The sequence below is a fragment of the Homarus americanus genome, unplaced genomic scaffold (assembly GCF_018991925.1).
Source record: "Homarus americanus isolate GMGI-L3 unplaced genomic scaffold, GMGI_Hamer_2.0 scaffold24922, whole genome shotgun sequence".
NCBI classification, from domain to species: Eukaryota; Metazoa; Arthropoda; class Malacostraca; order Decapoda; family Nephropidae; genus Homarus; species Homarus americanus.
The window spans coordinates 3993168-4007637 of NW_024722610.1; the positions used below are offsets into that span (position 1 = coordinate 3993168).

The 14470-nt window shown below is 44.1% G+C and overlaps 1 protein-coding gene across 1 annotated transcript in view; it reads left to right on the forward strand.

Annotated features, from left to right (window-relative positions):
- The window catches only part of LOC121862971, a 59587-nt gene extending 49997 nt beyond the window's left edge, over nucleotides 1-9590 (forward strand). Inside the window, exons 32-34 of the mRNA XM_042361427.1 lie at nucleotides 85-228; nucleotides 781-902; nucleotides 9093-9590. Of these exons, the coding sequence (XP_042217361.1) occupies nucleotides 85-228; nucleotides 781-902; nucleotides 9093-9426 (600 nt within the window). The 3' untranslated portion in view covers nucleotides 9427-9590. The remainder of the gene's footprint in view (nucleotides 1-84; nucleotides 229-780; nucleotides 903-9092) is intronic.
- Nucleotides 9591-14470: the final 4880 nt, after the last annotated feature.

Consider the following 14470-nt stretch of genomic DNA (forward strand, 5'->3'; position numbering starts at 1 on the left):
TGTGGGACAATGCATGCAAGGGTGGAGGAGAAATTAAATATATAACAAACATTGGAATACCTTACAAACACAAATCAATTACAGGCAGACATTAATGGACGAACAAGAGAATTGCGAGCACTACAGAAAGAGGAAGCAGCCTTAGCAGCCCACATCTTGGCACTTCGTCAAGAGAAGGATCACCTGTTGTATCATCTAGCACAGACCTCTTCTCGGTCCACACCTCTGGTACTCTAAAATCATGTTGGGGAACGTTCTGTTTTTGGGTCACAGACTTGAATTTGAATTTAAGGATGGGGACATTCCTTTTTGAGGATTCAGGCTTGAACATGCATCCAAAAAAGGGGATGTTACTTTGAGGATCCAGACTTAGATTTATATTCAAGTATGGCAATATTGTTTTTAGGATCCTGACTTGAGAATGGATCCAAGAATAAAGACACGTCATCGTTTTCAATATTTGGGCTTGGATTCTGATTCCAGGATGGTAAAAGATAAGTACAGCATAGTGATTCGGCAACAACAAAATCAAAACTTTAAATGAATAGTGCTTAGGAACCTATAAGGCTCATGTTAATAGGCTGCCATGCAATCCAAAAGCAGATCTACAAAATGGAACACCCTTCATTTTGATTATTTCTTTCAGTCACAGAATTACAGTACTGTAGATTTAACTTGTTTTGCTTAACAGTAAACTTCATGAAAATGACATTTGACTGTTAATGAAAAAAAAATATATTTTTATTTTTCCACTCAATTACTCATTGTCTTCATTTTTAGAGGCAACAAAAGAAAGGTGAACACACATCCTTGGGTAAGACGAGGCAAGTAGGAGGGTCGGAAGAACTCCAGCTTTTAAAAGCCACTGTAATGCGCCAAGACGACACCATTGCAGCCCTCAGGTAATAATAAAGTTTGTAGTTATACATCCATTTTGAACAAAAACTTCATTAGCCTGACAGCGCTCGGTGTTAGTTAATTGTCTAGGGAGCCATTGACTCGATGCGAGTAAGGCATTAATTGCTGTCACGCCAGTATTCGTGCCGATTGACAATGCTAAATATTAAAATGTTCATATATTTTGCAAAAATAAACAATACTAGAGGCTGTAGGTTAGACCTGCCACCACAAGAAATGAATACAACCATCCTTTCCTATAAATGACATCAGAGTTCAGAACCTGACAAGACTGCAAGAGACCATGCTGCATGGAGAGCTGCCATCAGGTAATCACAGTTAACCCATACGAGTGTGGAAAATGGCTATAAAACATTGATGGTGTTAATGATCCTTTTACCTCATATCTGTCCAGCAGGATGCAGTATGTCTGTTATAATAACCACCAACCTGACTCCTCGCCTATCTTATATGGAGTCCCCCAAAGTTCAATTCTCGGTCCAGTACTGTTTTTGTTGTACATAAACGACATAGTCCACGCCAGCCCACTCATAAAATACAACTTATTTGCAGACGATAGTAATCTCTATGCCAGCAACTTAGACCTCCATTCCTTGATGAGAACTATGAACACTGAATTAACTAAAGTCGGGACCTGGGTAATACATATTAAACTGACCCTAAACCTTGAGAAAACCCACTACACGATCTTTCACAGAAGGAAAAACTTACCCCCAGACTTGGACCCTCTGTACCTTGGTAATACAGCCCTCAAACGCGAACAAAATACTAAATTCCTCGGAGTTATTGTTGATGAAAAACTTAACTGGAGAAACCACATACAAACCATTCACAGTAAAGTCAATAAACAGTGCGGTATCATGTATCACACTCGACAGTCACTCACTCTCACAGCAATGAAAGAAATCTATCATGATCTTGTTTACCAACACCTGATACACTGTCACACACTATGGGGGGCCTCTGGCTCTTCAAAAACACAATCTCTGGTTACTGCACAAAAGAGAGTTGTACGGACAATGACCTACTTGAAAAAAACAGATCACACAAGCGAAAAATTTGCTATATTGAAATTTTTAAAATTCGAAGATATTAACCCTTACTGCTGTGCCCTCTTTGTTTACAAATCTATCAATCACTTGCTTGACAATAATTACTTCCAGTTCCGGAATAATCAGAGATACAACTTAAGGCACCCAGAGCTACTAAGACCACCCCCCATGCACTCCTCTCAGTCCCAGACCTCCATAAAATATCATGGTGTGAAGGTATGGAACAACTTACCCCCACCCATCAGAGCAAAGACTACGCTCCCTTCCTTTAAATCATCTCTAAAAAAATATCTATTGTCAAAGTATTATTATTTCTTGTAACACTTACTATATTTACAGTACCTGCTTTTATTGTACCACCAAATCCATTTTATCGGAAATTATTCCTGTAAATAAATAAGTAATTACCATTGCAATAAACATAATTGCCAACTAGACATAATCCTGAAAGCTCTGTCCTCTTGTTCAACCTTATTACTCTACAACCCAGGTTGTACTGCTCCCCACTCTAATTTATATGTATATGTGTATGTGTGTGTATATATATATGTATATATATATATATATATATATATATATATATATATATATATATATATATATATATATATATATATATATATATATATATATATATATATATATATATATATATACAGTGGGATATGCTATAACAAACGTAATTGGTTCCAGAACCTCGTTTGTTATAGCATTCGTTCGTTATAGGATTAATCCGTTCCAGGCCCCCAAATACAACCACTTAACACTGAAAAAATTCTGTGGAAAATGTAAAAAATACGGTACTTTATCTTACCTTAGTGTTATTCAGCATGCAGGTACCCCTAAACACTGGCACAGCACTATCACTTCCACTGGGAGTCTTGGCTTTAAGGTCCTCAAACAATTGTTTAGCCTTCTCACAAATTATAGCTTCACTAATGTTACCACCTGCCATTTCTTTCTCCTTTATCCACACTAAGAGTAAATTTTCCATCTCTTCAATCACATTACACCTTGCTTTGCTAAGTCTAAAGATTCCCTTAGCCACTTGCACAGTTTTTAATTCCCCTTTATTCTTCAAAATCGTACATATAGTCGATTTAGCCATCCCATATTCATCACTAAGTTTCGCAATGCTTCTTCCATTCTCACGTTTCTTTATAATTTTTTTCTTAGTTTAAAGAGTTATTAGCTTTCTCACTCGCTTTGGATGATTCATTGTTACAATTGTATACTTGTATAACAAAATAGTTATACAAATAACGCGAATTTCCACATCAAAAGATGAAATTTCAACAATAACAGTGGTGCACTGGCTACACAATGAGACAAAGATGGCGCCTGACGCTCTTGTTGTGGGTCGCTGTGAGAGGTTGATGTCATAGACAGCGTTCTTTGTAGACTTAATTCTAACAGCGTCAGCTGGTGACTGGCAACCGGGCGCTGCCAAAGACAAGCCCCCATCTCAACATGGGAAAACATATCGTACGATGGTACAATCTTACATCTCCCCCCCAAGTTAAAAGGAAATGACAATGCACATTTGAACTAACAAAAGGAAATCAATGCATTCATAAAAACAACAATAATGCAGGAAAAACCAGTCAAACAAAGGAAAACAAAAACAAAAAAAACCCTCTAAACTGATTTTACATCACATACACTACACCATGTAGTCCGTCAACCAGCCCGGAGGCCGACGGCCTCTCCTGGGCCTGGCCGCGCTCGACTGGGGAGGGGCCGTGGGTGCGAAGGAGGGCGCGGGTACGGAGGGCACAGCAGAAGGGGGGCCAGGAGGCACAGCTTGGTGCACCACCGGAGTAGTAGGCACAGGTGTGGAGCCGTTTCGCAGGTGGCGTCTGTTGGGGATGGACACCCTGCCACTGCCACTCAACCCTGACGGCATACTGCCTGTGAGGGCGGGCTTCCACCACTATGCCTGTCCTGTCCCAGAGCTTGGTAGCTGCGTCCTGCACACGCACCTGCGTGCCCACGACTAGGGGAGCCAGCTGGTGGGATACCTCCCTCTGCGACAGGACCCCATCCTGGGTTTCGGCCAAGCGCACCTCTCTCATATGAAGTACCCGCCGCCAGTGCTGGTCCACCTTATAGTGCTGTCTGGGAACGGGAACGCCGTCACGGAGCTGGCGGCCGGTGGCAAGTTGGGCAGGCGACTTGTTCACACCCCGCAGAGGCGTGTTCAGGTACTGGAGGAGGGCCTGGGATGTCCTATCGCAGTCCAGGCTACCCCCGGGCCCAGTGTTATCCCTGAGGAGCCTCTTGGCAGCCTTGACCCCAGCCTCTGCCCTGCCATTGGACTGGGGGAAGTGGGCCGACGAGAGGCGCACCTCGACCCCCCATGACTTGAGGAAATCTGTCATCTCAAGGCTGGCAAGGTTGGTACCTCCATCCGTGGAGATCTGCTCAGGTACCCCCCACCTCGTCAAGTAGGCCCGCAGACTGGCGATGATTTTTCCAGAGGTGGCCTCGTTGGGGAAGTGGGCGATGTCCAGCCAACCTGTCAGTCGGTCAGCATATGCTAGGTACGTGCGGCCCTGCAGGTGGAACAAATCGGCCACCACTTGTTGAAAGGGATAGTCTGGCGCTGGGGTCAGAACCAACGACTCCGGAGGCTGGGAAGGGGCGTGGGTCTCGCAAGCAGCACACCAGGACCGATGATACTGCAGGTCACCTTCCATGCCAGGCCAATAGACAGACTGCCGGGCCCGCCTGAGCATTGAGTCGAGGCCCTGGTGCCCCACATGCAGGTTAACGACGACCCGGTGGCGGAGGGAGTCGGGGATGACAAGGCGCACGCAGCCCTGGTCAAAGGTGTAGGTGACCAAACCCCTGACCACAGCCAACCTGTCCCTCACCGAGAAGTACAGGCGCAGGCAGGCCACCTCCTGCGACTTGTGGGGATGCCAGTCGCCCGCCAGCACCCTCGACACTAGAATCTGGTACACTGGGTCGTCCGCAGCCGCTTTGCACACTGTGTCTTCGTCCATAGTGATGCACCCATCCTGATCCAGTGCTGCGATTGTGACTGCACACACTGCAGCGCACAGGTCCTCCTCTTGGTCCATGTCCTCCGCATCAGGCGCCGCCCTGAGGGAGGGGAAGCGGGATAGGGCGTCAGCTGCACAGTTCCGCTTCCCTGGCAAGTATTTGACCGTGAATCGGTACTGCAGGGTCTTCTCCTTGAGCCTGAACAGGCGCGGATTCGCCACATCCGTGAGGGCTCTGTCCCCTAGCAAGCCAACTAAGGGGCAATGGTCCGTCGCCAGAATGAGGTTCGGGCAGCCAAGGAGGAACAGCCTGGCCTTGCGCAGGCACCACACCACAGCCAGGGCCTCCCCTTCTGCTGCAGCATAACCGGCCTCGGCCGTGCTCAGATGTCGGCTACCACACAGAGCCAACCGCCACCCTCCTCTGCAGCAGAAGGGCATCTCTGGAGAGGCACAGGCACAGTATTGTTGCAGGACGACGAAGCCGATGCCCTCCCTGCTCCAATCAGTGACAGCTGCCGTAGGCCTGGATTTGTCGTAGTACACCAAGCCGTCTCTGGCCAACTGACAGATGGTGTCCTGGGCCTGGCGAAACTTGAGCAGCAGCTGGTCGTCTCAATACACCTGCTTGCTCACTGGCTTCTTGAGGAGCTCACAGAAGGGCTCCATCACAGGTGCAGTGGCAAGGAAGGGAGCCAACTGGTTAACCAAGCCATGCCAGGACCTGATGTCAGTGATTGATGGCTGATCCTGCATGGGGAAGTCCTTGATGGCTGACAGACGTTGGGCAGTGGGCTGGTACAGGTCCCACCCCAGGAGGAAACCCACAAACTCGGCTTCTCTCCTGCAGAACAAGAACTTTTCTGGTTTCAGCGTGATACCTGTGCGAGCGCAGGTCTCCAGAAAATCGTAAGTGTGCCAGAACGCCCCCTCCACACTGGAGTCATAGAGGAGAGTGTCATCCACGCACTTGTACTTGCGGGGCACATCCTGAATAGCGTCGTCAAACCTCTTGGTGTAAGCATCTGACGCTGAGCAATGTCCCATGGGCGTCCTGCAGTATCGAAAATGGCCCCACGGCGTGATGAATGTGGTCAGGCGTCTACTCTCCTCCTCCAACTCCACTTGATGAAATCCCCAAAAGGCGTCGGCGACGGTTTTGAACGAGTGCACTGGCACCCCAGACACCATGTCGAATGGTGCAGGTGTGTGGTGCGTCTCCCTCAGACAGCTTGCATTGAGGCGTTGGAAGTCCACAGTGCGCCTGGGCTGACCGTTTTTCTTGGCCACCACGACCATCCTGGCGCACCACTCCGTAGCCTCACCAGCAGGCACTGGCTGGATGACGCCTCTCCTGACGTCTTCCTCCAACTGGGCCTTCACCTCCGCTTCCCAGTGTTTCGGAACGGGAGCAGGTGTGTGACAGGCGTAGGGGGTCGTGCCGGGCGTCAGGTGGATACGGTGAGGGGGACCAGTCATGACTGGCAGTGGGGACCTGCTGGTGTTGAATGCGGTAGACGAAAAGTGCGTGAGTAGCCATGCCTCCAGCCTGGCCACATTCTCCTCCAAAGGAGGCAAGGGTATCTCAACTGGCCTCGGCGGGAAACAGCTGCTCTCAGGTAAAGGGTTCGGAGGTAGATCGTCGGCAGTGTGCCGCTCCCCTCCATCGCTCACGGCAGCCACAGCACGTCTATGGAGCGGGAAGTCGACAGGCACCAAGTTGAGGCACTTGCAGGCCTCCAATGACAGATAGAGGGCCTTGGCTGTCTGCACGAAGTAGACCTCCTGGACGGTGGACCCCTCGTCCACACCGAGGCGGCAGGGGGCGGACCCCAGACACTTGAGCTGTTTGTTTGCCACGTCCCTTAGGCCATTACGGGCCCGAAGTTGCCCCGGACACAAACCGATGTCCCGGAGCAGGGATGCGCCTGCCACACACACCATAGCACCCATGTCAGCTACAGCCAGCACAGGGGTGGCGGGGGAATTGCCCCCGGCCTGGGGCACGAACACTTGTAACCTGGGGTGGCGGGATAGCTGGGCTGTTGCCACTGTAACAGCACCTGACACATCCACAGGAGCACTTAGGGCTGACTTACTCCTGCAACACCTTTTGAAGTGACCAACCTTACAGCAATTGCGACATGTAGCCCCACTTGCAGGGCAGTTACTTTTACCAGAGGCATGTGACATGCCGCAGTTACCACAGTGCGCGCGATTCGGGTGTCCAGGTCGGGCGGCAGCTACCTCGGACTCACTGGTGACGTCATCACCAACCGCCACTGCCTCCGCGGCTGTTCCCACCACTGCCTGGTCAGAAGTACGACACAATACACCAGCATCTCTCACTGCTGCCTCAAATAACATGCATTTGTTTCTAAGCACTTCAACACTATTATAACTAGAGTACCCCTGGAAAATTTCCCTTTTCAACACTGGTGTTACTCAGGCCCACCATAACTTTACGTAATAGCATGTACTCAGAGAGGTCGTTATCACAGGTGGGACATTTAAATTCACACTCCACTGCCTCTGCGAAAGCAGTGTTGAAAATACCTTTTCATGGGCTCCTCTTCACCTTGTTTGCTGTTGAAAAACTCGCTCCATTTCACAGCCTGGTTTGAAGATTGAAGAACCATTCCACTGATGGCGTCCAGGGCTTCTTTGGTCGAGAGCTGCTCCCACTGACCGCTGGGATATCTCGAGTCAATCACCCTTTGGAGTGGAGGGACGCAGTTCAGGCAAATGTGGAGTGTGGCCATCAGTTGTGACTATCCGTTCAACAGCATCCATGACTCCATGGACCGCCTCCATGTCCTAAACGCAGCTGCTGGCATTTCTGCCTCACACTTCTCTGGTGCGACAGCTGCTGAGGGCTTCATGACCGGCATAGAAGCATGACCACCGCCAGCAACTAGAGACGCCATCTGAGCCATCAATGCACTCATGGCCTGCTGCTGGGCGCGCGTGGTGTTCCCCGCCGGTGTAGAGAAGCCCTGGCGTCCCCTTCAGGGCGTCAAGAATCGTGGACGTGTAGGGGCCATGTCAGCGTTCTTGTCAGGGCTGTAATGGCGTGTCGGGCCCCGACATATCCTACTCACTGCGCCATGTGAGAGGTTGGAGTCATAGACCGCGTTCTTTGTAGACTTTATTCTAACAGCGTCAGCTGGTGACTGGCAACCGGGCGCTGCCAAAGACAAGCCCCCATCTCAACGTGGGAAAACATATCGTACGATGGTACAATCTTACAGTCGTGGTACAACAATATTCATGAGCCAGGCGAAATAGTCCCGTATTCATCCGCGTTCGTTGTAGGAGTTGCGTTCGTTATAGCATTCTCAATTTTATAGGTAAAACCGTTCGTTATAGGAATATTCGTAGTAGGATCCGTTCGTTATAGCATACCCCGCTGTATGTGTATATATGTATAGGTATGTGTATATGTATGTATAAATAAATAAAAAACAAACAATAATAATAAAAAAAAATAATAATAAATAAATAAATAAAAATAAAAATAATAAATAATAAAATAAATAAATATTGAAGTGATAACCATGGTAACATTATGAGATGTACTTATTACTACCATGCTATTGTACTATTCCAGATGATACTAAATGTTACATAATACTTCCTTGAGATAAATGTATAGTATATATCAGGTGCCTCAAAGAGAGCTCATGTTCTCAACTGGCTCAGCCATGTTAATATTGTTATTATTATCCACTCTGTATCTGTATTTTTCTGGCTAAATAAACTGTTACAATTCAATTCAACAATTCAATTACATGCAATTCGTGGACAGGAGGAAATTGGATGGCTGGCAAGCAGTGGTTGAAATGATCCAATTGTTTTCACAGACATTTAAATTAAATTTAATATTCCTCCATGAACCAAACCCAAAATTTTAGTACAATATGTTGTTGTTGCTGTTGTTTTCTCATGCAAGCCTTTCCTTCTTGTCATGTAGATTAAAGAGTAATGTGTTCTTCCTAATTGACTGTCAATTGTTCTTTCTATCAACCTTACCCAATGAACTCTGTTATGGTTCCCTCTTTCACAACAAGGCCCATACATTCAATGGAATGACTGTTTTCTCATTTTCATTCAGGCATGAAATTAGCACACTGCGCAGTAAGACAGCATCCGTGGTTCTTCCTGGTCAGTCGTCTCTGCCATCAGCCAAGCTTCATCATACTGGATCTCCATTCACACCACCAAGTAACCGAGCAGAGGCACCTCACTCACAGAGACAGCTAACATATTCTGAAACAACATTGTTTGAAAAGAATCATCATCCTTTACCAGATAAGAACCTCAGTGAAACTACTGCAGATAAGAATGTGCTCAATCCAGGTGTTCATGATTATGATGAGGCTATTACAGAGTCTAGGGATGATGATTGCAGTGGGAGTAGCACATCTTCAGATGTATCTGACTCTTAGACCAATTGAAATTTGTACAAAAACTTGTGTAACAGTCCGTAAAATAATTTTATGTGTATACAGTGCCATGGTCACGTTGACTGCTGATCTATTTAACTAATGATTCTTATTAAACTCCACGCCCGCAAAACATGAGTGAGTTAGCGACCCCTGAGAAGACGTGTTTTTTCCCCATACACGCTACACTTGTGTTCCCTCCCAGAGTCCCGCCTTTGTGAAGACAGTTGTCAATGCGTTGTTATTCCACTTTCTCCTGGGAAACTCAATCTTGAATTAGTCTGTGTAAATCAACTCAAGTAATTCGCCAGACCTTTGTCAACTGAAGGTCATCTTTGAATGAGTAACAGTTAGTTTGTTTGTAATTATTGTCATTGCGTGAGTAGCGATCACTGGCAACTCAGGGGTATATATACCCTAAGACGAGCCAAGGAAAGCGTTCCCTGACGCTGCTTCCATGTTTCTCCAGATCCCATTGTCATTCTTGCAACCATTCAACAACGGCCCCGGATGTAGTAAATAACCAGCAGGGATCATATACGAAAAGATGGCACCGATGCGGCCTGATTAATGTGTCCCACGGCTTCGTTGGGCCAGACCCCAGACCCGCCATGTGTCTGGCTATCCCACAATAACAAAGGTCGTGAGCCCCAGTGCTCTACCCTGGGTTACTCCTTGGAAGTGTATGTCCACAGAGAGGGTTGTGACATGTACGTATGTTAGGGATAATTAGATGGAAATAATTATCCCATGTTGGGAAGTGGACCCCTGTATATGCTAGTGTCATTCTTAACGAGTAGGTTGAGTAAAATAATCTACAATGAGTGCCATGTAATGTAACACCAATAATGTTGTGTGCAGTAAGAATGTAAGATCTGAGTAATTAATGTTGAATAAGTAAATAAGAAAATAAGTGAAGAAGGAACTGAGTTTGCACTAAGCCCAGGAGTTGAGCCTGGTAGTTATATGATTAATACTATATCTTTCCCCATTGATTGCATATTAATAAACTTGTTTTTAGAGTACTTTAGGTGTATTCCTTTCTCCCACAGTATTTTACCTTTATTTCCATCCAAGTGACTTGATACCAGAATTACCCTACCCATGTGCCTAGACCTTCGACCATGCTACCAAAAGAATGTCCAGGCTACCAAAAGAATGTCCATGCTACCAAAAGAATAGGTGATGGAACTGAGTAAGAGTAAGACGAAGAGAAGTAAGTAAGATGAGGGTGGTGTAGAGATAGAGAGGGAACCCGTGCCCTCACAACAGTACTGTGATTGTTCATTATACAATAAGAATAGGCACTCAATAGGCTCAAGTTAGAAGATTAGTGAAGCACTGGGGCAAGAGATGCTTGCTGTGTCACCAACTCTGATGCTCGTTCAGCCACCACATGATTTGTAAAGCCCACAATCAAGCTCACAGACAACCGAGCTTCAGTGGACAACGGCCTAGCAGTGGGAGCAATGGGGGCGCAAAAGGCCGTCGGAACCAGGTGTCCGTGGGAGATCTGTTAGTGCTAGGAAGCCGCCAAAGAAGCTCAGCCTTTGCATGCCCAGTAAGGCCCATCAGTTCACGGAAGCTTCCTGCATCTCTTACACAGTCAATATGGCCCTGCCGCCCATTATAATGACCATGGTAGGGGTCTCGAGGATGCTTTCTTCGAACGTCGCCAAGCAACATATCTGGAAACAAGTACCTACCGTCTCCTCTTGATCACTGGGAAACCGGCTTCTTTGCCAGTGAAATTGCTCTTTTAATATCAGGTAATGATCCAAATAATATAACTAACGACTTATCATCTGAACTGGAGTCATACAAACAGTGCCTCGTACACAGCAAATTATCCCTAAGTCTTGGAAAGACTAAAGCAGTATTATTTAGATCAAAAGAAAGCTGAAAAGGCAAATGAATTCATTGTTACTCTACTATGTGGGAATGATCCCCTCTCATCCCCTCCGGTGAATTAATCGCAGATAATATAATTAAAAAAAAGTACAGTAATGCCAAAATAAAATTTATCCACTTGATAAATGCTTCTCAGCTGATGCCCGTAGGATTCTTTGTTTGGCGCTCATACAATGTCACTTGGAGTATTCCTGCTCGCCATGGTACTCCTCCCTTACACACAAGCTAAAATCCATGCTCCAAATTATTCAAAACATGGCGATAAGGTTCATTGTTGACATGAAAGTAAGAGATCTCGTTGGTCACGAAGTTCTTCAATCACTGACCACGTTAGGTGTGCTAGATAGAGTGAAGCAGCTGAGGCTGAATCATGTTTATATGATTTTCAGTAAACTGTTCCCAGAGTATCTAACAATAGGGATATCAATCGGTAGGGCACTAGAGGGAGTTAACATAATTTTATGGTACCTAATGTTTCTGTTCAAGCAAAAAATGCTTTCATCTTTACTGCTATAAAAGATTGGAACATGTTGCTAGACCACAATAAAACCAGTTACGGTATTAAGCAATTCAAAGCTAAAACAAAGAAATTCATAATAGATGAAGCCACAGCAAGAGAAGAGTGTGAGTTTCTATATTATTAAACCATAGAATGTAGAGCTGTGAAAGTGATCCACCAGCCTTGAATAGGCCAAGAGCAATGTAATGCTAGTTGAATTCTATCAATACATCAATTTCTTAAGGCTAACACTTACAATCTAAACAGTGTTTGCATTTGCAATGCAATAATTAAACTGATATCACTACTGAGACTGGCAATCACATTTCGTGCTAACTCAGCTCGGAAACGAACAAGGCCCATTGATATCCGACGTTACATTTCAGAGCAGTGAGCAGTTGACAGGTTTCTCTCAAATGATTAATGACTTTCTTAAATACAAAACTGATAATAATTTTAATACAGTCATCATATTCTCTGACGATTGTGAATCAAAGCAATACGACTTCAGCGGTGAGTAGAAACCTTGTAACGTCTCACAGGGCGGAAAAAGGGAGTCTCACTATTGCAAATTCTAACACTCGACTTACTTAACAATTTCACATAGTAAATACAGTTGCAGCTTTCAACATCATTCCCAATGGATCTTGAATGTTTCAGCTATAAGTATATCTTACAGTAACACATGCGCAGTCACTCGTAATTTTAAATATACAAACATAAACATGGGATACTAAAGATTCTGAAATGGACCAGAGAAAATGCACGTCTCAGTGGGGACTCGAGAAATAAGTTACTATAGCTTCATGTTTTATGGACTATTGAGCGTACTTGGTACATGGTCATTACTCTGGGAAACTACCTATTTATTTTCAGTTTTGCTAAAACTATCATACTACAACATAGCAAATGTACAGTGGCCTAATATTTTACATTTGATAAGGTTTTGAGGATCAAGTGAAACACAAACTTCTCATAACTATGTTTATTTCCTATAATAAATTAAAAAATAAATAATAGCAATTGGATATGGCTGACGAGAGGCAGGGTGAGGGAATGGAGAAATCTATATTTATGACAAGACTTACTCACTTTCAGTCAATTATAAAAAAAAAAAGTTCTACCTCAAGATATAATGAAGATGCAGTGTATTTTAATAATGGCCAAATTAAACTCATTATATTTTCAAATAAAACAACAAAATCATTGTATTGAGGCTAAAAAATCCTTGATCAATGTTTGTAACTTAAAATCTTGAACATATTAAGGATAAGCTTGCTTTTAACAATTCTTTTAGACTTGAAGGTTGACTTTGTAGTCCTACCTTAAAATCTTTCATATCTAAAAAAACAAATGTGGTGTTCATTTCATTGGTGTTACAAGTGTTGTGTTATACTGTAGTCTTAGTAATGGCTTAAATTTGAATTTGTATTCAAAATTGCAAATCTTTTCATTTGTTTCTAAATAAGTGATGTCAGATCAAGTACAGTAAATAGTTCTTTCTAAATACTGTACAGTATATCATTACATTTAATGAAAAACTGTTTGCATAAAATTAATCAAGTTTATTGTTATAGTTGTTGACATTCACCTGTATAACAGGAGGTCTGTTCTACAGTCAGAATAAAGCTGTCTTTCAAATTTTTAGGCACATAACTGCAAAATATTTAATACAATAAGTATCATGTTTTCGGGTACTTGTTCTTCATACTCCATGCATGACACAAGTTTGCTGAACTATCAAGTACGTACTGTAATTGTATGAAATGTTAAAAATACAGTATTGTGCTTTCTCTAATAAAAAATAATGTGCAAGTGCAGTTCGAAACATCGCTTTTAATAAACGCTTCAACCTAAAGACAATTTTTTCAAATGTTTTCTGAGCACTGAATACGAGTCAATTTAATTAAGTCTTGCCAATATCCCTTGAACTGATTTCTCCCACAATCTACTTGCTCCACACAAGTTTTTGATTATTTCTTTTTTAGCCCATAGCTGTCAGATATAAGCAGTGTTGCAGTACAGTACTCAAACCAAACTCTTCTCCAATTTTCAGAGACTTAAGGTGGCATTACACGAGCACCTAAACTGACAAACAAATCTGGCAAAAGATCGGGAGATTCCAGCTAGTGTACAGCTGTACCTGGTTTCTCTCGACTCCGACATGTCTTCACTTGTCCGAAATTGGCTACGCTCCTGAGTTCAAAGAAGAGCTATACAAGTACTAATATATATTAAATTAAAGGTATGGTTATTTTAGTATACAGTATATACAATTTATACAGTATTTGTTTGTTGTCAACATGAGTACCATCAAGTGGTTACCCAGTGCACTACAGTAGCAAGTTATGTCCTATGCCACATGACCCCAGTCGTGTAATTCAACGATTATTATCGGTCAGTATCGGTGTTGTTACTTATCATGAGTTTTTTTACTTTACAGTGAGAGGACATCAATAATGTTCACATTGTACTCTCTTTTGGTAACTGTGAATTTATTTTTGCTATGTTTTTTGTGACTAAATTGCTTTGACCAGGTGATGACTATTGTGGAATATCATAGATAGGAAGATCATAGATCGGGGAATCCCTGTAATACCACAATATATAAAATTCAGTAAATCCTTGACAACTCGT